Source organism: Nymphaea colorata, chromosome 1, assembly GCF_008831285.2.
Source record: "Nymphaea colorata isolate Beijing-Zhang1983 chromosome 1, ASM883128v2, whole genome shotgun sequence".
In the NCBI taxonomy this organism is placed as follows: domain Eukaryota; kingdom Viridiplantae; phylum Streptophyta; class Magnoliopsida; order Nymphaeales; family Nymphaeaceae; genus Nymphaea; species Nymphaea colorata.
In genome coordinates this window covers 17,930,066-17,954,500 of record NC_045138.2, presented here as the reverse complement: position 1 = coordinate 17,954,500, position 24,435 = coordinate 17,930,066, and the positions used below count along the sequence as shown (strand labels likewise).

The window sequence follows — 24,435 nt, the reverse complement described above, 5'->3', positions numbered from 1 at the left end:
ATTATTTACAACCTGTTATAGGTCAAGCATCATCATAGACGTTGCTTTTTTACGATGGACGGGTGAGAAAACATTTTGTTAAGTAATATCTGATGATTAAAATATCATATCTCATTTTTTTCTTTGATTTTCTTTTAACCTTTGATCTTGAAAGATGACAGATCAATTCTCTATATATATATATATATATATATATATATATATATATATATATATATAGAGAGAGAGAGAGAGAGAGAGAGAGAGAGCTCTTGATATATATGTATATATAACATCTTGACAACTATGGATCTCTAAGGACCCTATGACCAAGCTTCTCTCTCTCTCTCAGATCAATTTAAAGTTAATGAAGAAAGAAAGAAATTTACTAAAAGATATTTTAAATAAAATATAAACATCTTAATATATCTATAAAAACTATTTTGATGTACTGCTATGAATCAAGTTGTTTTTATGAAACATATTGATTTTTCTAGTACCAAAATGTTGATTTTGTAAGAGCCATTTATTTTTGCTTATTATAAAAACACTATTAAAACCTAACAAATGATCAACTTACTATATATTTTGCATCAACTTATCATATATTTTGATCAACTTATCATATATTTTGATCAACTTATCCTTAAGATCGTATTGATAAGGTTAGATTAAAAAAAAACATCTTAAATATTATATTTAAAGGATCCTTACTGGATCGGATGTATCAAACCCGAATTGAAATAGGATGTTAGACGGGAACCTTATCTAGCTTTTGGTTGAGGCTCTAGGGCCCCACCTCCACTCATGTTTGTACGGCCCATTGTAGATATACACGCGTTCCTTTTGTGGGACCCACAGTCTTTTGGGCGGACTCGCTCGGTTCGGGCAGATGTTGGAAGCGGAAGCATGGAGAAATTTCTCGAACGTTCCCGCAAAACGACAAAGTCTAGAACCTTCCCCGCCTTCCCGCTAGAAACCTTTGTAAAACTGGGGCTTCGAAGCCGGAAACGGAAAAAGCCACTTTACCTAAAACCCCTCAACGTGAGAATAAATTACGCACCCTGGTCGCTGCACTAAAACGCTTAACTTGGAAATTTTGTGTCAAGTAGGAATCCGCCAAAAAGATTCAGTCAAATGCATCTTCCTTTCTGTTTCTTTCTTTTGGACATCAGTTCGGAAAAATATGGTTCCTGTGGTAATCTTAGTCCTCGAAAATGAATTCCTTCATCTCATGTTGCTATTATCTTTTGTATTGGGGACAATATATAAGTTTATATATTTTCTGAATTTAAAATAATTCATAATATTTTGAAATTAATAATTAAATTTAAACATTAAAAAAGAAGGTGATACTGGCTGATACGTAACAATACTGATGAGTCAACAGTAGGGGGGAGATATCTAACATTCTCAGTGATATTTTTATGAGCGTACCGAACAAAACAAATCCAACGAAGATATACTTCAAACGAGGAAGCCTGAAGTATTTATGAAGTCAGCCAGTGAGAAACGATAGCCTGAAGGAGAAATATCTAATAAAGGAAACCTAGGCGACCGCACTCTACATCACCCACCTAAACTATATAAAAATATTCGATACCTGCTTTAGATTTTTTCGACTTCCAATGGGACTTGAGGGGTCTGGTTGCATATATATATATATATATATATATATATATATATGTATATATATATATATATTCCCTTTCTACAACTACCCTTTCTGCCCTAAGACCAGTCTTAGAAAGCTCATTCTTATTTTAAGTTTAATTTTAAGTTTGAATCTGCATTCATTGTTATGCATAATAATAAACAATAGGTACCAACTGTTTAGTGTTGTTTGTGAAACTAAAGAGACAGGTTCACTTGCAAGTTGAATCTATGACATCTTTGTGTTATATCATGAAAATGAAAACTGATTGAAATGAATAAAACTTGGGTTCTAAAACATGAATTTAATTGAGATTTTGATCCATCTCATTTTATAATATTGAAAAATGCATATATTGGGTAGCCATAGCACTTTCTATATCTAGTGGTGAAGCTAAAATTTTTTTCGTTGCAGGGGTCAACAATAGTTTCAAAACTTAGCAATATCTGAAATATAAGCTTTCAAGTTTTTATATATTTAAATTGAAATTTTAAAATTACCATGGTTTATGTCGTCTTGGCCTCCGGAATGAAACCCTCTGATTAGTGATACTTCTAAATTCAAATCGATTTTGGACTAATCTTACTTCTTTTGACACACACATGGGAGAATTGAAATCAGTTGGCTGCATATTCAGACATGATTAAATATTTAAAACCCATCAGTGAAAGTATCACGAGTCCTGCATGATTCATTTTTTTTTTATAAACTAAGTTAAAAATATCACGAAACCTTAGATCTTGGGCGCAGATAATGAAATTTTAAGTTGTAAAAATGATCACATTATAGGGGTCTTGATTTTTCAAGATCCAAAAGATTTCCATATTTATGTTAAAATTGCATAATCTAAAAGTTTTTTTTAGTTAAAATTCAAAAAGAAAAAAAAAACCCTTATTTGTTTGTATTCGGCGTAAAAAGGGTAATTTGGAGAAACATCTCTTTATTGTTCCAGAAAGAACGACGGATTCGGAAGACGGTTCTCTCAGTCAAACTAGTAAAGGGGATCGTGTGGTGAACCCGAAGATCAAGCTCCCTTTCTCATCTGCCAGTTTTTTATTTACAGGCATCCTTCCAGATCACGATAGTGCTTTGTGGAAGTGGAAACCTGGGAAAGATCTGGGGCTTGACTTTCGGGTGGGTTGTTGGTCAACTGTTATCTCTTCGCGAGAGAGACTGGCAAGACTGAGAAACCAGCGGCCGAGTAAGCCACTGAAGAAATTTCCAGAACATTCTCCAGGAAGGCGAAAGAAGGTCGGGTATCACGTCTCTGGAATAATTTTCAGTACTGTTGAGAGTCTAGAACCTTCCTCTACCTCCCCATTTAATCCCTCTTCTACCATTTCAAATTTCGATAACCAGGAAGCTTTTCCTCTTCTTATCAGTCAAGAATTCGTCACTCCCCTTTTCATCCATTAAAGCCCACCTGCAGCTTCGTTTCTCACACATAAATATCTCCCCCACCCTCTCTCTATCTCTGTTTCTGTTTCTTTTTTTAGAGTTTATCTATCTTATCGGCAAGATTTCTTCGCTTCTTGTTTCTTGTTTCCGTAAAAATTGAAATTCCTGCGTCCTTCTCTCTCTCTCTTGCTCTTCGTCTCTGGTAGAAACCAGATGTTTTTTCAGCTATATAGTTGGGTTCCTGTTTTATATCTTCATACCCGAAAGACACTTGTGGGGAATCTTTAATTCTTTGCGCCCGTTCTGTTGCCTCTTTTGGATTTAGATCAATTTTTCCTTTCTTTAACGCGCTGTTCTGTGTCATTCCCTTTCCCCGATTGTGCAAAAACTGTTGTATTGCTGCTCTTCTGGTTATCATTTTTGCGGGTGATCATGAACACATACGGCACCGCAGTGAAGGAGGAGAATAATGAAGAGGCCGCATTTTCTTCCTCTTGTGAACCCTACGTCTACCCTCCTCTGCCATTGCAGGGTCTCCATGATCCCACTCCACCTCCTTTTCTGAGTAAGACTTATGACATGGTGGACGACCCTAGCACGGACGAGTTGCTCTCTTGGTCCTCGACAGGAAGCAGCTTTGTCGTTTGGGACACTCACAGATTTTCCACGGAGTTGCTGCCCAGATTCTTCAAGCATAATAACTTTTCTAGCTTTGTTAGGCAGCTCAATACATATGTAAGTAGTCTCCTATCTGGGTTTCGAGTTTTTTTCTCCCCAACGATTTAGTTTCAATGTATCTGTTTGCCCGGTTTGTGTGGCATCTCAATCTGGTTTTCTCGATTCGGAATTTCGTGTTACAGCAAATAGGTCTCTGAAGCCAGCAAGCTTTGTCAAGTAGAATCATTTATTTGATCAAGCAATGAACCAAATTGTTGAACCAGGAAGTAATTGGGAAAAGAAATTTGAAGAAAATGTTGAAATTCCTGGTATACTGAAAAGAACGGTTGAAATTTTGAAGATTAAAGCATCTTTGTTGAAGCAGAGGAGGCCCAGAAATGTTTGTTAGAAGCATGTGAAGTTCGGTTTTAACGAGCTCAGCAAGTTGCTTTGGTTCCTACCTAATTTTTTTTCCCCAGGACTCTCTTCCTGCCTGCTATTGCTTCTGTCCCCCTTTTCTTGCTTTTCATTTTATTTTTTAAAAAATATTTTTTGTCATCTCCTCAATCTTCATTATATTCCCTTCCTACCCTGAAAAAAGAGCTTTTAATCTGTTTGGCAGTATTTGAACTAATTCACGGGATTTATGATATCAAGGAAGGGGAGGTGAAATCTCTATTCTGTAAAATATATAATATATATATGTATTATATGGATATATATATTTATTTATTTTCATCTGTACTTTTTATCCTCGTAAATTCTTTAGTTAAATGTAACTTTTTTCTGTTCTATTTTCCTATTAGGACGGTGGACTCACGTTCAGATTCAAGAAACGAGATTTGTTCAAGCAACCAACATGGTGATAAAATCAATGTTCTTATTGCTTGTTTCATCTGGTTAATCATGCTTATGACAATAGATCACTAGCTTAGAACCCACTTGGGCCACTAGAATCCTAATCTTCAAACCTTGTACGTGTCTAAAGGGAGAGGAGATATTATTTACCTACGGGCAATCATAGGATTCAGACTGCATAAATGCGAGAAACACATAATATGTCTTTTAGATGTGCGAAAAAGTCATTAACCTATGGTAGTGTTTGGATTGCCAATCCGTATTGAGAAGCCACTGTAGCTATACTGTAGGTGGTAGTTCTTCTATCTAAGGGACAACTGATGTCAAATTATTCAACTCACAATGAATATAGGACTTCCATGAAAGTGACAAGAAATCAATTGGCAGCATGACTGCTCAGATGTCAGACCTGTTATTTCCACATTTTTCCTTAACTGCAATTACGATTTAAGAGAACGAAACAAACACAGCCGGTAGAAAAACCACGGACTATGCCAGCATCCTAAGTTTTTCCTTTCTTATAAATCACAAGCTTCTGTGGAATTTACAGGGCAAGCCACGAAGAAAAAGTCTATAAGCTTGTTTTATAGCAGCGTTTCTACATCCGAGGAACACAAAAATATCAAATTAAGGAACACTGAATCAATATGTGAATAGTAAAAGAACAAAAAACAACATTAACGAAGGAAAAGGGAATCTCTCTCTCTCTCTCTCTCTCTCTCTCACGCACGGACGACGCACATCCATCGTAGTTTTTTCATTATACTTTGGTTTTAGTACCATTGTTTTTTTTTTGTTTGATTGATCACATATTCCAGTGCTTTACTAGTTTGTTGGTTCATTAGCTGCTTTTACATTTCAACTGATCTCCTTTTGCAGCTTTACTCATCTGAGACTTAGGTACTGTTTATTGTCTCAGGGTTTCAGGAAGGTTGACCCAGACAGGTGGGAGTTCGCAAACGAAGGGTTTGTTAGAGGGCAGAAGCACCTACTCATCAATATAAAGAGGAGGAAGCCACCTTCCCAGATAGTTCAGCAGCAAGCAGTTGGGGCATGCGTTGAAGTTGGTCATTTTGGTTTGGAAGGAGAAATAGACAGGCTGAAGAGAGACAGGACTGTGTTGATGGCAGAGCTGGTGAAGCTGAGGCAGCAACAGCAGAGCACGAGGGACTATCTTCGAGCGATGGAAGAGAGGATTCAAGGAACAGAGCAAAAGCAACAGCAGATGATGACATTCTTGGCAAGAGCCATGCAGAACCCCACGTTTGTGATGCAGATGCTGCAGCAGAATGGGAAGAGAATGGAACTTGAAGAAGCTATTAGCAAGAAGAGAAGGCGACCTATTGTAGGAAGACCAGACGAAGAAGATGTGAGGGAATTGAATAATATGATTGAAGGTCTTGAAGCGCAGGAAGGAGTTAATGTGGGGATGGTGTCCGATGATATCGAAGATCAGTATGAGCTTGACTTATCTGAGCTAGAGAGACTTGAAACAGAACTGAAGGGGGAGATCACGGGGGACATAGATGAGGATGAGGAAGGGGGTGCTGAAGATGAGAGCTCAGGCTTTGAGTTTTTTGAGGAGCTGTGGGGTGAGAATGTGAGAGAAGAGCAATCTATCGTCAATGGCGTGAGAAGCAACGATGCAGATGTTAGATTGCTAACGGAGAAGCTGGGCTTCCTGGGTTCCAGCCCCAAGTGACAACGATAATGGAAAACAGCGAGTCCGGGTCTTGTTCCCCGCCTGTTTCGAGGTGGCTTGTAGTTATAATGTTCGTAAATGCAAGGCAAGTTTCAGGTTTCACCCCTTTTTGGTTCGAGAGCCACAATGCTCTCTCTTTGCTCGCCCTTTACCAGAGACAAATTCGTCATTCTCTATCCGTAGAAATCCAACCCCCCCTTTGCTTTCATCCGTTACCATCAAGAGGCAGCCACCTGTAGCTTCGTTTTTCGCTATATGTTGGCCGCCTTCTCTCAATTCTTGCTGTTTTAGTGTTAAAAAAGAGTGCGGTTTTGCTTCTCTATAGGCAATCTATCTCAAACTAGCAAATGCGATGCAACTGGGAGCGCAGTTGGATTGCGTCCTTGAACAGGATTTCTAATCTTTCGTTTCTTTTTCCCTTTACAGGCCTTGGACACCATTTACGTCGATCTTCTGTTTTTGAAGGATATGCAAGCATCTCCAAGGAGCTTCTCGCGCGTCTGCAACTCGTTTTTCTCTAGCAGGTCGGTTACTTCAGTCGCTACCCTATCGCACTCTGTCGTACGGACTTTGTTAATCATGGGGGAGCTGATAGGTTGACTGTTCACTACGGCAGAGAAGAGAAGAAGGTGCATCACTGAAGCAAGAAAGATGGATTGAGACGTAGAAATTGCCAGAAGAACGGATATGTTGGTCGCGTGGAGGTCGATTGCTATAGTGGACTTCCCCTCAGATTCTACTGTTTGCTGTTGCTTGTGCTGAGCTACTGTCTCACTGCGGCTGTAAGCTGGTCTTATCTGCCTCCTGACGTTTGTAAGATCGCTGTGTGGGTAAGTTTGCAGTGTGTGGTTAAGCTTCCACTCTGTTGATGCTGGTGGGTACCAGCTGTTGGGAATCTTTGTGAATAGTCTGATATATTAGCAATATGTACAGAGTTTACCTCAAGGATGTATTCACTATATATAGATGGAGAAGCTTCTCTTAATGAAATAATCTCAATTCTGTTTCCCTTGTGCATAAGCTCTCCGCTCTGTCGCATCAGGATTCAAATAATATAGCTGCGTTGATTTATGCAGTACGAGTGGTCTACTTTAATTTTGGGATCTAGGAATTGGTGATGCAAGCTACGTTTGCGTGCATGCAGAGAATGAGACCTGACGTTGTCACCTGAAACTTACATGAGCAATACGTTCTTGGAGCTTACTTGAACAATACAGAAAGTTTGACTTGTCTCCTGCTTCTCTTTCGGGCAAGAAACTAAATTACTCCGAGACCTTCGACGGCATTGTTGATATATTCCTTTGAAGCAATCGTTCTCTGCAAAATACCTTCTTGGAAGGCATAAGTTTTCTGAAAAGTGTAGTTTAAAGTAAAAATCCTGTTGCAAGGGCACTCAAAAAGCAGGCCAAAGGATCAAAAGGAGAAGCTTTTGGCATCAAAATATCAGAAAGGTGGTTTCCGTTGAGTTTGCTCGAGTTTAAACGACTGTAAGTCAAACAATTTGCCTTGATCGTAGAGGGGATATCCAGCCAGCAAAAAGTAAGAGGGACGTGGTGAAATTTGATGTTTGGCCTCGTAAATCGCATAGTTGGGATCAAGGTGTTTTTCTCATAAACATAATTATATTGATTTTGATGATCTGCTGGTTTAACTTTGGTCTCGAAGTTGTTGATAACATGAGAAGTTGAGGAATCCATGACTCACTTGGAGCGGCTGCATCTTAAATGCGGGAACTGTCCTCTTCAACTAACAAAATAGCTGCCCTTAAAATGATGTCGTTTAACTTTCTACAAGCTCGATGCGTGATAACGACAGAGAATCTAGGGCGTTTCTTTGTGTTTAGTTTGTCGGTGGCCGTCAAGCACTGATGACAACCAGAGAACTGCCCATTTCCAGATGTGGGCAGGGCAGATTGCAACGATTTCTTGACTTTGTTGAAGATTATTTTATTCTGGTACATAGATGAGAGAGAGAGCGAGAAGTGTTGTGGAGATGTTGATGGAACGGAGATCAGATCAAATTAACAACTTGATCAATGAAGTTATCATGCAACAGGGATAACTAAAATATTTTATGTCTTCTTCTCCATGATTTTCTCTTAATTATTCACCTTGATAACACCTTACAGGTCTCTACCTAAGCATTTTATATCTAACAATGTATTTGCACAAAATAATACAACTTTTAGATTGAAAAGAATCTTTCAAAACACAAATTTCACTTCGTGGACTCAACTTTCTAAGGCTGCCCAACCTCAGGGATGCTGACAGGGCTGAATAACTAAATGCATTGGAAATTGAATGGAACAAGATTTAATTGCTCGTAGAGGCTCGAGAGTAAAAATGAAACAAGCTGTTCTTTTCTGATCTAGAGCATCTTAATGAAGAACACATGCCGTAGAATCATGAGATGAAAGTAAATCACGTCCTTGTATGGTGAAATTAAATCCAGTTGCCCAACTTGAGTTGATCCGTATCAAATAAGTTGCTTGGATATCAAAACTCCTTGTACGCATCTATTTATTCAAGTAGTTACAAAATTTAAGGGCATTGATTAAAGATGAATAATAGGTCTATATAATATAAGGATTTACTTTGGCTGTACATCTGATTTGATTTTTAATGAACTCACTTCAACCCTAATTCATGGGGCCAACTAAAGAAAGAAAACTTGATAAACAAAACATGTGGTTATTTTCCTTAATTGTTCTTGATGAAACTACTCACAGTAGAAAGGCTTTGTCGCCTACCAATTGCTGACATGACCAGTTGGGTTACACACCTTTCGGGTGAGCGAGAGGTTCATTCCACCACCCAAAACGAGGCTCTCTTCTTGCCTCCAAGATCCTGAGTTGCGTTACGCCCCTTTGAGGCCATACAAGTCAATTTTTGCATCCATTTTTGTAAAATGATTCACTTTCGAAGCATTCAATTTTGCAAACATTTGAAAAAAAAGGTTAATTTCAATCCTAGTGTTTTGCTTATAATTAATCTTTTCAGATTTCTTTTAATAAATTAAAAGTTTCAAAAATTTTAACTTGAACATGAAAAAACGTTACTTGTATTTTTTAATATTATTTTATGTCACTAGATAACATTCTTGCCAATTTAGTTGACGATGTTACAGAAATTTATTTGATATTTTTTTTATATTGCTGGAAAAAACAGCCACTTTTATGAGACTGTCCTGACAGATATCTCAATTCACACACAAGGGTCGGGACTTTTCTTCCTTTCACAGATTCATTCGTCTTCCTTCTCCCGTAAGCTTCTCCGTTGTCCTTTTCCGATCTTCTTCTCACGCAGTCGGATCCAGAAGTAAACGAAGGGAGCAAGAACCCCGAAACTCCAAGAGAAACCCTAATCCTTCTTCCTTCCGCTCTCTCTTTCAACGTTCTGATCTCCATTCTGTCTTGTTATTCTTATCCAGTCTGCAGTTTATAGGTCCTTACAGTTTCTTGCCTGGATGAATCTCGGGATCTCGCGGAAGAGAAGGACCCCCGAGTAGCAGCTTATCTTTAAGAAGAAGGGGGGTGATCCAGAGGGAAGACGCCATGGGCGGCGTCCCGTCAACTCCGAGGAGGGCTGCGCGACTTCGCACCGAGGCGGAGGGCCTCCTCGGCGTCTTTGTCGGTGAGAAGCCGGTTCCACTATCGTCGAATTTTTGGCAAGAGCTGCTCGAGCTGCCCTTGACTGTACGGTGGCCGGAGGAGAGGGTGCTTGAGGCCTGCCAGGCTCTAGGTGAGTTACCGAACGAGTCGTTTCATCTGTTCTCTCTTTCTCTCTCTCTTTTGCTTTTTTTCTTTTCTTTTCGTTTACGTTTATCTGAGGTTTTGAGTTGGAACCTGTTTGTTTCTGTTCGTCGTGAATGCATTTGATAATTGTGTAAAAATGCTAGATGGATCACATTGCACACCGTTTGTGTGTGTGCGTGTGTGTATCTGCGTGGGTTCTTGACGGGTTATGTCAAATTCTGATGGCATTTGATTCTTCACTTTTCTGAGACAAAAAATTCCTTGCGCGAAAACCATTTGTGGTTGCCGCACCTATCTTGCAATCTTGGTCGATAGATTTTTCTTTTGCTTTGCAGTGTTCGGACCTTTGTAATATAGCTCTTCACGTTCAGTAATTCATCAATATGCATATTAAAGCCATGAAAAAGGGATGTAAATAGAAGAGAAAATTGGGAAGAACGATTTGGAGGAACCATCAATTAACTCGTTCGTTAGCTAACAATGCTGATCGATGGCCCGCAGCTAAATGGAGGAAACCATTTGGTCTGTATAATCGGGGAGATTGCGTTTTGGTACCCCAAAGTCACATGAGTGATAAGCTTCACCTCAATTTCTGTTTTCAGATAGCCATCCATGATCTGGCTTCATCCATCTGAGTTTTCACATTCCCTTGCTTGTAATCTTTTTGCTTATTTCACGCAAGGGTTCTTAAGGTTTTGAGCTGCTTCTCTATGATGATGATCTGCAGAGGAGATAGTAGGTACTAATTAGGTCTCAGGTATGTAAAGCCCAACCTGAGATTTCAGGTTTGGTTTAGATAGCCATGTGTGGAGTTGTCTCATCTATCTTTTGATTTCATCATTATTTCCCCTTTGGAAAACTGGGGTGCTTTTCAAGGCAGTTTCTTTGAAAAGCAGCTAAAAGTTTAATGGCAATAGAAACAGTGTTAATGTATTGTTGAATGCACTGTACAATTGTAATATGTGCTATTTGTTATTGTTTTTTAGGTCCCTAATCTATAGTTTGGTAGTTTATTGTCATTGTGAATGTATTGGTAACATCATATAGTTATTTGGCTGAACCGAGCAAATAGCTACCTTGTTGGTTGTACGATTATTTTTTCCATTCTCTTCGTTCATGTTTGATTTTCTGTATGCTGATGGTGGTCTATTTTTTATATCTGACCTTATGCAGCACAGAATAATTACTACACGAGGCACCTCGCCAAGATTATGATCATACTTGTCTTGTGCTTGCAAGAATTGACAGCTGTAGGTGCAGCGACACCCACCCTTTACTTAAAAGCTATAAATGGAACACATATATCTTCTATTTTCTTGAAATATTTGATAGAAAATGCCAAGAGCAACAACTTTGAAGAGCTTTATCTTATCCTTGAGGAGGAAGAAATGCACAAGAATTTCCAAAATGGTAATTGATCATTTTGTCCTTTCTCTCTCTCTCTTACATAATGTAGGCTTCTATGTGTTGCTTAATCTCATACTTATGTAATGGTTTGTAATTGTTTTGCTGTTGATTGAGTTGAATCTAGCTAAATCAGTGTTGTAGAAATTGGTTCCTAAACCAAATGGGTTGATTCACTGATTCAGCTGAATCAATCGTGGATTGGCCAAAGATATCCTAAAAAAAAATTAAAAATTAAAAATCTTAAAATATTTTTAAAAATAGTTAAAAGCTGACACATGGTGCAGTTGAATCAGCCACCAAATCGAATTGGTTTGCCACTGATTTGATTCAAAGTGATTCATTCAGGCCCAATTCTGACAACATTGGGCTAAACCTGAGTTTGGTCCAGCAGCCTGCAGGGATTATCATGCTTATAAAGTCCCCATAGCTTAAATATGCACACTTTTCAGGTCTAAATTGTTGGAAATAGTTATAACTTATACCTTTCTTCGTTCCATAAAACCTGGGTTCTGGTTTCGTTTAAGTATCCTCTTTTTATTCTTAAGGAGTTATTAATTATGCAAGGTTTTGGCTGTGGTTTAGGTCAGGTTGGAGCTTTTATCATGAAGGGCTTACTTAGCTTTATCAGCATGTCAGAGATAAGGTAGAAGTTGTTTTTCTCCTCTCCTTTTTGACTGGTTTTTGCTACATACCTATGAGAAAGAATAAAACTTCTGTTTGCTGTTGCTGATAATTCTACTGTACTTTATTGCAAGTTCCGATTCATGTCTCCTCCATCATGAAGTGCTTAACTTGATGCTTGTGGCTATGTCGACCCAGCTTCGATCTGGGCCCTCTCCAGGGCCAAAAGATGTCCATCCATTTATTGATGCTGCAATGATGCAAGTAAGGGTCCTGACTTCTGAAATTTTCTGACTGTTAATTTTATCTTCTATCTAGAATTTGGTCGACGTTGTTATTTTTCCTTTTGCAGGGCAATGCCTTAGTTGGTTCTGTTGTTCGCAAATTATTGCTTACGTATATTACAAGGCCTGGCATGCCTTTTGCTTCTACATCTTATCTGCCTGTTTCTGGAGGCCAATCTGGTGTTCTACAAAAAGTTGGATCTGCTGCTGGTACATACCCTTTTTTTGGTGTCAAATTTCAAGAATAAAGTATAAGCAAGAACTATGGTACTTTTATTTGTTTGACTGTATGCTTTCTTTCTTTTACTCAAGATATTTGGAATAGAAGAGAGAATAGAGTTCCCCTCATATGTGCTTTTTTTCTTCATAAATACGTGCAATTAAGATGTTTAGATGCTGGGCATCAAATTGAAAGAAACTTTTGTAAACGCTTCTTGCAGCTTCTTTTGTTCTTCTGCCATATTACACGTTCAACTATCTTGTTAGTTCTAGTGGTGAAGGATCAAGGAGTTCATTGGCAGATAACAGCCTCCTTATCTTGCTTATTCTCATCCATTATCGGAAGCGCATCAATGCGGACAACTCTTCTCTGGAGAAAATCGAAGCAATTAACAACGCTAATGGGTGCCTTAAAGTAGATTCATTTTTTGATGAGAATTCCTACTGCAGAGCTTTGGAAAATGCAAGAGATGTTGAGTGTAAGTTCATGTTTGTCCGATTGTTACAGTGGTACTTCGTATTTTGCAACATCAATTTTAACTCTGCTTCATATTGTAGTTGACCTTGTAGATGTGGAGAGTGATGCACAAAGTGGGCCGGTTGTAAGACTTCCGTTTGCTTCTCTGTTTGACACTCTTGGGCTGTAAGTGTTTTCTTTCTTGTGTTTCAGCCTTTTTGTTTTTCTATCCATTTGTAAAGCCGTTGTCACTCTGGACTGCAAATATCTTTGTCCAAAACAATTTCTATATTTTAAATCATAATGTATAAATATGGATTGGATTATGTTATGTTGCACTTGATACCTTTAAGTTTCTATGTGGCATCTAGGCACCTTAGAGGGTTGAGGCCTATGTGATGTTTAGCACCCATGTCACATAGATACAAGTGGAGGTACAAGGTATGATAAGTCTATTGTATAAGATTTGGGTACAGGATAGAGGATACTGTTATTTATGTATATGAAAAACATTAAGCTACAAAGTAACTGTGATTTTTTCAAAAATGCTTTACATATCTAGCTGCAAATTGGGAGTTAAACACTAGATGTTTGAAATATGACAAGTGTGTTACTTAACAATTTAAAAACAAATGTTATAGATAACGTTAAGCTACGAAGGAACACTAAATTTTTCAAAAATGCTCTACAAATCAAGTTGGAGATTGGGAATTAAACACTAGATGTTTGAAATATGACAAGTATGTTGCTTAACAATTTAAAAAGAAATGCTAGATACCTTTCATACTAAGCATAATGACCTATATGAGAAGTGCCCAAGTTCCAATATGGCTGCAATGTTGTTACCACACTTCAATAGAAGTACCCATGTTGCATCTGTTACCTTCATCTACGTGATAATCTAAGTCACACAGGTGCACCAACTATGGTGGTGCACCCGCACCCGCATCGGTGTGGGTGCTAGTGCTGCCCAACACGGTGTCAAATGAGTTTTGGCCGGGTTTTCATTGATATATCGATTCAAGGTAACCTTGATAAAAAAAAGTTCAAAAATATAGACAAATAAAATTACTTATATAACAAATAACATATATATATATATATATATATATATATGCTCTCACCGCACCCATACCCAATTTGTTGCTGCATCCCTCACCGGCACCCGCACCCATGTGATAGGTGATAATAGGCACATATTCACTTCGTGGTCACTGATCAACTATTTCTCTATGTTGAGTTGTAAGTAGGTGCTCTTTGAAATTGCTTTACTAACTTGTTCGTCATTGAACATGGGAAATTGCAGCTTGATCCTTGTTTTTTTTCCTTTGTTATTTTTGTAAACCGAACGGGAGAAGCAATAATCTTTAGCTAAGAAATCACAAATTTATTAGTGTTCCTATTTTAAATGGGTAGTAATCATGCATTTATATGTGAATGTTTTTCAAATTTGTAGGCAGTGATAAATTGTCTGTCTCTGGTTCTTCGTTCTATTTGTGCTTTTGGTGATTGGTTCAATTAAGCTAGAGTCAAGTGGTAAATTTCATCAAGGGAATTCTGCTACTTCATGTAGTGTAGAAGCAGCTAGCTTTCTCATGAACAAATAGTATATAAAGTATTCCATGAAAATCTGTGAGCAGAAGATCTATCCAGTAGCAAATACCTGGTGATGGCCTGATAGGCTATGATGAACTGTTAGCCGTGACATTATTGTGCTGTCCGAGGATAGCATGACTTTTCCATTTTTTTTTTCAACTATTTCTACAATTGGTGCAGGTACTTGTTTGATGAGAGCTCTGTCTTGCTTCTTTACTCATTGGTGCATGGAAATTCTAATTTCTTGGAGTATGTTTTGGTGCGGACTGATTTGGATACATTGGTATGTATCTATAGCAACATGTATTCATTTCATTCAATTAATATGTTCATTTTTACTTGAAGCAAAATATGTGTTTTGTTTTTCTCAATGATATTGGTTTCCTATGTTATCTGTCTGAAATTATATCAAATTTTGTCCTCTATCAGCTTATGAATCTCAAATTGGTTTCAATAATTTAAATATCTTTCTCATTTAGATATCCTTTTTATGGTTATATTTCATCTGGGAAGTTCATTAGTTGGTGCATGATATGCAGAAACAGAACAGTACTTAAATGATTTTTAATGGCCCTTGTGGTCTTGATAATAAAGGGTGGCCCTTATTGGCCTTGACTCCTAATTTTCTGGAAAAGTACATGGGGTAAAAATGGCATGGCCTTTTTGCTGTCTGTCATGAGTTGCTAGTCCTCTTCAGACCTTTTTATGGTTCTGATTTTTTACTCCTAAGTCCTAAGTGTCTTGAGGAGTGCTTTAGAATGAGATAGTGTAACCTTGTCATCCTGTCCATTACAAGTTGCTAGTCTTCTTGAGGCCTTTCTAAGTTTGGTGCTGGGTATGTTAATTGTTTGATATTTATCAAAATTTTAAGTTAATTTGATTGGTAATGTTGGTACTTTTAACTGTCTTAGTGGATTAGAAGTTGCTGATCCAGTAAGGCAAAAAGTTTAAGGAAAAAAAAAGTGCCGAAGACTCTGGTGCATATTCTGGTTCACATGGTTGGGCATGTGCATTTGTGTCTGAGTTGTTCTAAGTATTGTTCTAGTGGGAGTTCTACATCATTCGTGGAGATTTGATTGTGTAATCTACGCTTTTTGTGGATAGCTGATGCCTGTACTGGAGATGCTGTATGATGCTTCAAAGAGGACCTCAAATCAGATATATATGCTGTTGATTATCCTACTCATACTAAGTCAAGATTCGTCTTTCAATGCAAGCATCCATAAGCTGGTAAGAGTTAAATCATTATCTCAGTAGTTGTGAATGTTTATGCTGCATTTTTCCTTGATATATTGTTTATCAGATCTTGAATTCCTTTTCAGATACTTCCAAGTGTTCCTTGGTACAAAGAGCGTCTTCTGCACCACACTTCTCTTGGTTCTCTGATGGTTGTGATACTCATTAGAACAGTAAAGTATAATCTTTCAAAGCTGCGGGTATGCTTATCCTTGTAGAAAATTTTCATCTGCATATGCTTTTTCTTGTTTTGCTTTTTGTTTTGTATGCTGAAGTTGTTCCTGAAAATCTTGGCTACATTCCTGGGCAATTGTACATACGAAATCAATTGATGCTCCCATCCATTTATTGGTTCCTTCATTGTAAAAGTAAAAACCACAAGAGTATCAGATGAATCTGAAGTGCATGTTCTCCTTCCTTTTTGAATTTAGTGCTATATCACTTGAGTGATCAAATATGTGTGCAGTAAGAGATATTTCTTGTTTATGTTTATTCTGATATGTTCCTTTTATGTGTAAAAATTTCCAGGATGTGTATCTCCATACAAACTGTCTTGCAACTTTGGCAAACATGGCTCCACATGTTCATCGATTGAGTGCATATGCTTCACAAAGGCTAGTTAGCCTTTTTGATATGCTTTCACGCAAGTATGTTATGCTTCACTTCTACATTATACTTTTTTTTGCAAATTGGCTGGTGAATTCGGGAAGTGCCAATGATCCCATTTTCCAGAAACATAATTAATTTTCTAGAAAGGGCTCTTTGGATATTTTTTGTCTTTTTTGAGTGTGAGATTTGAGTTTTGCATTCTTCCACCAGGTACATGAAATTAGCAGAGACCAGAAATGATAAGATTCTTAAAATTGAAGGTGTCTTTGTTGAAGGAGAGGAATTATCAGAAGATACGGTGATGCTCATAATCTCTACGCTAATAATATGCTTTCAAATTATTCATCATATGAGTGATATATCATTCTCTACACTAATAATATGCTTTCAAATTATTCATCATATGAGTGATATATCATTCTCTACACTAATAATATGCTTTCAAATTATTCATCATATGAGTGATATATCATTTTGAATAGTACATCTTACATCATCTAACTAACAAATTGTTTATCTGTGCAGTCATCAGAGCTACACATCTACACAGATTTCCTAAGAATTGTTTTAGAAATCTTAAATGCAATTCTTTCATATGCTTTGCCAAGAAATCCTGAGGTATAGTATTGATATCTGTTCTGTTGTTTTCCTTTTTTGATTTTGTAACTCATGTTCATCATTGATAAATCATGCTTGGTCAGCACACAATGATGATGATAAAATGTCGATGTCGTGATGGTGAATCTGATGCTTGATATCTCTTGCATTTTTTCTTGGAGCAGATTGTTTACGCAATAATGCACCGGCAGGAGGTGTTTCAGCCTTTCAAGAATCATCCACGCTTTAGTGAACTACTTGAAAATATTTACACAGTATATTTCACCCCTTTTTTAATGAATTCTTCTAGCCTGCTGCAGATGCAAGTTTTTCACTGAAGATATCCTTGAGTCAATGTTTTTGCCTGAAACATTCTTCGCTTTAGGTTTTAGATTTCTTCAATAGTCGCATGGATGCACAAAATATGGATGGGGAGTTGTCTGTTGAGAAGGTGTTGCAAATAATAATCACTAATTGTCGATCTTGGCGAGGTGAAGGAATGAAGGTAATCCCAACTGCAATCCGTATTTCTATTCATACTGGTTTTTTTACATTTTTAACATTTGTAATCACTTGAGAAATCAATCGTTACAAGTATTACATCTAATAATGTAATTCTGTAATGGTTGGAAATGAGCAGATGTTTACACAATTAAGATTTACATATGAACAAGAGCATAATCCAGAGGAATTCTTCATTCCATATGTATGGCAGCTAGCCCTTTCAAACAGGTTTGCTTTTTTTCTTTTTTCCTGTTTCATGTGCTCTGGTACTGCTCTTTTCAGCTTTACAGTTGTAAATTAATGTACTAATGGAAACGGGTGTGGTTGATGAGTGGCCTCATTCTCTCCTTATGGAACTTTTACAGTGGAATCGATTTTAATCCCAGTGCTGTTCACTTGATTTCTGTTGAATCACCTCCAGAAGTAAGTGCACTTGTACAAGTCTGTCATACTACTAGCATTAGTTTTTTTTTTATTTTGTATTAATGCTCTATTAATGTTTGTTTTCTCTTATACTATGATATGCTATGTTTTTGAATTATATCTGTCATACTAGTTGCTTTTATTGTTGTACTATGCTGACACAATGACTTGCTTGCGTTTTCTGCATTGGTATTCCATGTTTTATGTTTTTAATATCCGTTTTCTCACTGTTAGTTTATAAAAGTGGACTCTTCTGTTTTCCTTTTCCTGGGGATGGTGATTGTCAAGGTCAAATCTCCTCGAAAGAGGGAGAGCCCACGTTTAGTCCAGTTTTTATTGTGTACATGCAATGACATTTCATATTTGGTATTGTTTACGAAAGACTCGTCCCTCTTCAAACAGGAAGCGTATGCCGAAAATACTGCAGTGATGACTCCCGAAGGTGAGCAGATCGTGTAGGTTGCTTTTGGTCTTGTTCCCCTTATTCCATCTAAGCGTTTCTGAAGCGTCGGGTGCTGTAAATATATATAAAACAACAGAAAATATCTGTTCATTCTTTGTGTTATGTAAATTGGCTGCAAAAGGTTAGTGCATAATTTTTCTTTTTGTTGAATACAAATGGTAAAAATGTTGAATAAGAGCTGCTCTCAAGTCTATTATTTTTCTGTATTCAGCCTTATTCTATTTTGTGGTCTTATAAGCTCTAACAGCAGAGAGAGAGAGAGAGTATAAATATGCCTTCAAATATTTTAAGTTTTTCATAAATCTAATCCGATGAACAGATGCAAACATATGAAAATGATGAAAATATAGACATAAAATCATAAAAATCCAATATCTAGATTAGATTTTAAAGCTGTGAGAAAGTTGGGACTGTTTTACTTATACATCAGATTGTTATGATCTTTCAAAAGCTTTGGATACTGGGCTCATATCAGCTGATGCGCATTATTAAAAGGGCCCGACGTGGCTTCTTTTCTTTATCGGCTGATGCGGACTGGTTAACCGCTGCTTCAACTTACATCAAACGCAGCAGTTTCCTTTAGAAATAATAATAATTTATTATTAAAATTTCTAAAAGCAATAATTTATTAAGAAAAATTTTAGAAAATTATTGTTAGCTGATTCAGGCTGATACATAGTGGGCAGATACGCCTTGCGACGTGCAGATCCAATTTGCAATGTTTGAAAATGTGTGACTATAAAAAAATCATGATTTTTGGATGCGCAATTCACAAACTAGTTTTACTAACTCTAAACCGTTAATTTCTGAATTCTCATAAAATGTTATCTAAACTTTGTGATCTTTTCACTTTTACAAAATTGAAAATTCTGATAATGTATGTGTCGAGATTTGAATGAAACCATTTTAACTCCATTAAAAAAAAAATTGAACCACCACCAGAAAGCTGAATATTCGGATGGCCAAAGTGTCGCGTGCGCACACATATGAGTATATGTTCATTTACATATTTTTGCACTCGTGTTAGAAAAACTAATTTTATTCATGCGTTTCTTATGTTCAAAACTATACAAATCAACATAAAACTTATGCTTGGCGGACATAGATGAGCTTTGTAAGCTGAAAAAAGAAGAAGGATTAATTATTAAACTTTAGACATATTTATATGCTAAAAAAACGTCACGTGTATATGAACTTGTACTTTTTTTATTATGTATATATTTTCATTATACAAATACATCGCGGCCGATTTAATAAAAAATGATGATTGTGTAGTCGAGTAAAAGAGTGACTGTGTTGCCGGTACTGCTCCATGTTGGAGCGTATCCTGATGCAAGGTCAATGCAAGTTTTTATTTTTAAATTAATAAATTAATTTAAATATTTTAAATTAATTTTGACTTCGTAAAATTTCTGGAAAAAAGGGCAATAAGGTTCCAAATGGAACTATTATATATATATATATATATATATATATATATATATATGCAAATACGCCATATGACTGATACTCGACGCCGGTACAGTTGTTCAGAACCTTGATCTTTCCACTATCTTCTGGATATATATATATATATATATATATATATATATATATATTCACTATTCCATGTTTACGGAAGAATGCAAAAGTACATATAATGTTAAAAGAAAATTACAAAAAATTTGACACGTAGCTGTGATTTTGTAAAGATTTTAAACATATCGATCTTCCCTTTCTTGGTTTGTATATTTATATTTAAGCAACTGATTTTCATGAACTCTTCATTCAATTTCACGTTAACTTTACAGTTACACTTATAAATGGAACTGAAAGCGCCTAGAGGCAAGGTTGGGTGATTTTGATTTTGGGTATCGGGCAATAAATTCCCCACGTTTTGTTTCATAGACAACTGCCGTCTAATCACACAATAAGTTCACCTGTTACGTTCGCAATTCATCTATCATAATACACGAACATAATTAAACATTTCTTTTGCAATCTAACCTTATAAATATGAGACAAAAAACTAGATCCATTAAAATTAAATACTAAAACTTTTTTTTTTTTTTTTGCAATCAAGCCTTATAAATATGAATGCTCTTATAACATCAAAATTTTGATAGTAGCAAGATTTATTTTTAAAATAATAAATAGTGTTTATAAAAACATTAGGTGGTCACATGTTGTTTAAAATACTTTTTAACAGAAATTTAATAGTTCCGGTTTTTGTCTCTTACCCAAGTGGTTTGACATTTATCAATCGCTTATATATATATATATATATAGTGTCACTTATCAATAATATTAGCTCTGACTCTCTGAGGACAACTGTTTTTATCATTGGCTCTCAGACTGCTTCAAAAATTTTTTAAGGTTTTCTGAAAATTTTCCACAGGGGCCCATTATGTTTTTCAAAACTTTTACAGGAGCCAAATTAAATTCTCTTGAAACTTATAACATGTAATTTTTTCTTTCCAAAATCTAGATGGGGCCTCCTTGGCTCCACTGCCACTTATGATGTTCATTCTAGGTCGCTTCTCCAGTCGTCCTTACACATGAGATGTTGCAATATCAATGAGAGCTTTTCCACGACGCAAAGTAGTCATCTGCTTCACATTCAGGGGACAATCAGTTGAATAAAAGATGAAAAGCATAAAGCAAGAAGTTTGAGACAAGCAACATCATGCTTCACATTATTGGGTAGACTTTGGGGTCCAAGCACCTTAATTTTCAACTGGGAAGGAATATCCACTCTCTGTAGGGTCACCACGTTGCTTAGTTTTTCTCCTCAATCTTTATTATGTGGAGACCCCTCGGAAGATGAACCTTATGTGAGCTGACTGGTACCGAGTCTTTCACGGCCCACCAAGGAAATGCATGCATAGCCTGACGTTGACTCCTTTGAACTATAGATAACCTCAATGGGAGCAGCATAGTTGATCGGGCTGGTGACATATGAACGACATGTTGTTAGTTCGATTCTCGTGGGTGCTACTCTACTAAACTGCAAATGATAGTGATGCTGCCACTCAGGTCTCGAAACAAGTCCTAAATCCTGGGGGCAGAAGTAGGGGAAGACTTCGGCTTCTCGGATGTTACTCCTCTGGACTGGAGATCATTTCATGAGTTTGAGGCGCAAGAGGAAGCATTATTGAGTTCTAATGGATTTTTTTGGATCCAAATATTCTTCTTCTGGATTTTTTGTCGACATATAAAACGCAATGGGGTAATGGGCATTTGATGAAAATATAAGGTGTATACCCTTTGAGATTTTGTTTTTAATCGAAGTGTTATTTACTTTAAAGTAATTATTGATTAGTGGATAACTACGTTGTGTGATTATGTATCATTATTCTTTTGTTATTTCTTCCCTTTTAGGGTATTTTATCTTAAATAGATGAGATATTCACTTGTTATGGTACAAATTGGCCTGTTCTTGGCTACCCTTTGGGGTTTGATTATTAGTTTGCTGTTCGTTTTCAATTTCCTTAGTTTTGATTCCTTAGCGCAAGCTCTTTCTTCCTCCAATTTCTCTTTCTTCCTGGCTTCCTCTTCGAATTGCTTGATTGCGGATTGAAAATCCTATTCACTGCGTCAGAGACTCACATGTTAGGCGACAAACTTGGCCAATGAGAGGTGGATCTGTGGAAGGAAAAGTTTTCTTCATTGCTTCGATCTGCTGTGCTATTTGCTGTATTGGTCTGTGCTGGTGTGGGGTCTGTTGGTCATGAACTCAGTTCGAAGTATATTTTCAGGCTAAATTTTCGAAAAAGTCGAACTTGGCAGCCCCACGAATTCATGTTACTACCAGAGTGGCGGGAATGGTGGGGAAGTTGATGCTGCACTTTTTGATCCCGTGAACTTGTTTGACGCTTGGTCCATGTTGGTCAGTTCAATCTCCACTACCCAAGTTTTTCAAAAGTTTCTGCTCGACACTTGAAAGAATGTTCAGACCAAGCTCCTAAATTTTCCTCGGTACGACTTATGCAATTAGAGATTAGTGATGTCGATGAGAAGCAGATGATAAATATATTGGAAAATTGAATGGTGACTTTGACTTTTTAGATTTACCCAGTCAATTAATTAAGACCATTCAATCCATTATGATGGTAAATTAAAAAAAGAAAACAAAGATAAAAGAGATGATAGACATTTTATCATTTAGTCTAAATAGTTCACACATTTTTGTCTTTATTTTACTCTCAACCATCCATCTGCTTTAGATGGACAGCCCCAGTTAAATGTATGAGTGACTCTAGATAGCCAAAATCATCATTTAGAAGCAATGATGAAAAACCACTATAAACCAAATGTTGCACCATAAACTGTCACTGATGTCAATCATAAATTTTAAAATTATATCCATCTCACAGCATCAGATCCTTATATATATATATATATATATATATATATATATATATATATATATATATATATATATATATATATAGACACACACACATACGTGAGTGCTTGTGTGTTTTCTTTGACCAAGGGCTGCTTATATTGGGATTCTACCTGAATTTGGATCTCTGGTCAAGGAAATGAATCATGAAAGGTTGAATAGATAATCATAGTCGCAAAAATTGCTGGTTTCTTAAAAAGAACAGGTCTGACTAAAAATGTAAGATAATGTTTTGCTGTACAAGTGTTTATTTACAGATAGAGCTGTTGGTTGAGGAGAATTCTGGTTTTGTTTCTTGTTTCTTGTGAGGCTCTTCCATAGATCGTGTCGTTTCAAATGTTTGCCATTTAATTAAGCATTCAATGTACGCAAGCTCTCTTTATTGCTTAATTTCCTAATTGGCAGTGACAACATAGCTTTGGGTTGACAAGAAGATGTGGAAGAGGAAGAAGAGTTAAGCAGAGAGAAGGGGATCTTGGTGTAAATCAAAACAAACAAGCAAAGCCAAAATAGATCAGAAAAAATAGATCATTAATGAAATCATTTGAGCAAGAACTCTAAATAAATGGGAAGAGGTAGCTAGATCAAGTCATACACAATCCTCTAACAAATATTCCCATAATCAAATGGTATTTAGCTGATCGTGTGTGACTACGAAAAAGGTGGACTCCAAGATAGACATATGTGTATGTCCGGGAAATATGAGCTCCATGAGCATTACCGTAAGCTTTAACTATATTCAGATCAGTATGTGATCCAGTAAACTATTTCTTTCTTCCATAGCAAAATATATGTCAAAAAGATAGAATTAGAATAGAAAGTGTCTCCTTTTATAAGTTTTTATTTTAGAAAAATTATATAATATTCTTTTCAATTGACAGCCTGCAGAAAAAATCTTGTTGAGTTTAATACAGCTATCACTACTCTTCTTTCGTGGCATTCAAATTTCAAGACTTTAAAGAAAACAAATAAAATAAACTTTTGAGACCTGGGCGGAGCAAAAAATATGGTTAAGAAATTTCTAGCTATAAAATTTTTAAAATTTTAAGAGGCATCAAGATGAAAACGAGAAAATTATTCTGAAATATCAATATCAAAATAAGCATTTTTTTTGTTGGTCTGTATAAGCAACTGGCCACACCAGCCCTGTTTTAAGATAACCAAGCATCCAAATTGGCGCCAAAATGCCATGGATATACGGATTGGAAACTCTGCGCAGCCCCATCCTCTGACTCAGTGGTGTAAAAACGATGAATTGTCGACTCGAACTCATATTGGCAGCAGATTAGTTCGATTCGCCGGCCATTCTAAGGTGCTTGTCGTATTTTATTGGTTTTATTATCTTCAAAATATTTTGAGTTCTTATCTTGTTTTCAATTAGTTATATATTGATATTTGCTTTTTGAGAACAAATTTAGCAGCATTCTATACTGTTTCATAAACTAAACAAGTGAATCAGCAATTGGCCAATTCTGCTCAATTTCTGGTTTTCACAATACCGCTGTAGAAAGAGGTGGAAAAGGAAAAGTGGTAGAGCTCTAGTATTGCTACCAATGGTGGGGTTAAGTTTCTACCCTTTCTGCCTGCAAGCATATGCATCGGATCAGAAAGCAGAGACAAAGAAGAGCAC

At 36.6% G+C, this 24,435-nt stretch overlaps 3 protein-coding genes across 8 annotated transcripts in view; all 3 read left to right on the top strand.

Moving 5' to 3' along the window:
* LOC116252432 (uncharacterized) overlaps positions 1–4,539 on the top strand; it is a 33,746-nt gene extending 29,207 nt beyond the window's left edge. The window contains exons 24-25 of one of the 3 annotated variants that reach the window (XM_050078769.1): positions 2,697–2,884; positions 4,495–4,539. The gene's annotated coding sequence lies outside the window, so the exon portion shown is untranslated. Of the gene's footprint in view, positions 1–2,585; positions 2,672–2,696; positions 2,885–4,494 lie in introns of those variants that run through there. The other 2 variants (XM_050078773.1, XM_031626694.2) reach the window with 2 other exon arrangements.
* LOC116252464 (heat stress transcription factor A-2b-like) lies at positions 2,903–7,254 on the top strand. 3 transcript variants are annotated; one of them, XM_031626752.2, is made up of 4 exons: positions 2,903–3,766; positions 5,466–6,333; positions 6,675–6,772; positions 6,865–7,254. In XM_031626752.2, exons 1-2 carry the CDS (start codon positions 3,464–3,466, stop codon positions 6,246–6,248), a joined length of 1,086 nt encoding a protein of 361 aa, XP_031482612.1. In that variant the 5' UTR covers positions 2,903–3,463; the 3' UTR covers positions 6,249–6,333; positions 6,675–6,772; positions 6,865–7,254. The 3 variants fall into 3 exon arrangements, with proteins under 3 accessions (XP_031482612.1, XP_031482619.1, XP_031482605.1); XM_031626759.2 differs by having other exon boundaries at positions 6,844–7,254; XM_031626745.2 differs by having other exon boundaries at positions 6,675–7,254.
* Positions 7,255–9,444: 2,190 nt separating this feature from the next.
* Positions 9,445–18,628, top strand: LOC116267969 (uncharacterized). 2 transcript variants are annotated; one of them, XM_031649849.2, is made up of 19 exons: positions 9,445–9,510; positions 9,678–9,988; positions 11,176–11,412; positions 11,992–12,052; positions 12,165–12,294; positions 12,383–12,524; positions 12,755–13,012; positions 13,092–13,176; positions 14,767–14,869; positions 15,691–15,816; positions 15,909–16,022; positions 16,351–16,469; positions 16,642–16,729; positions 16,957–17,049; positions 17,214–17,303; positions 17,414–17,533; positions 17,669–17,760; positions 17,898–17,955; positions 18,358–18,628. In XM_031649849.2, the coding sequence occupies exons 2-19, from the start codon at positions 9,802–9,804 to the stop codon at positions 18,412–18,414; spliced, it is 2,160 nt and encodes a 719-aa protein (XP_031505709.1). In that variant the 5' UTR covers positions 9,445–9,510; positions 9,678–9,801; the 3' UTR covers positions 18,415–18,628. The 2 variants fall into 2 exon arrangements, with proteins under 2 accessions (XP_031505709.1, XP_031505710.1); XM_031649850.2 differs by lacking the exon at positions 9,445–9,510 and having other exon boundaries at positions 9,853–9,988; positions 11,181–11,412.
* Positions 18,629–24,435: the final 5,807 nt, after the last annotated feature.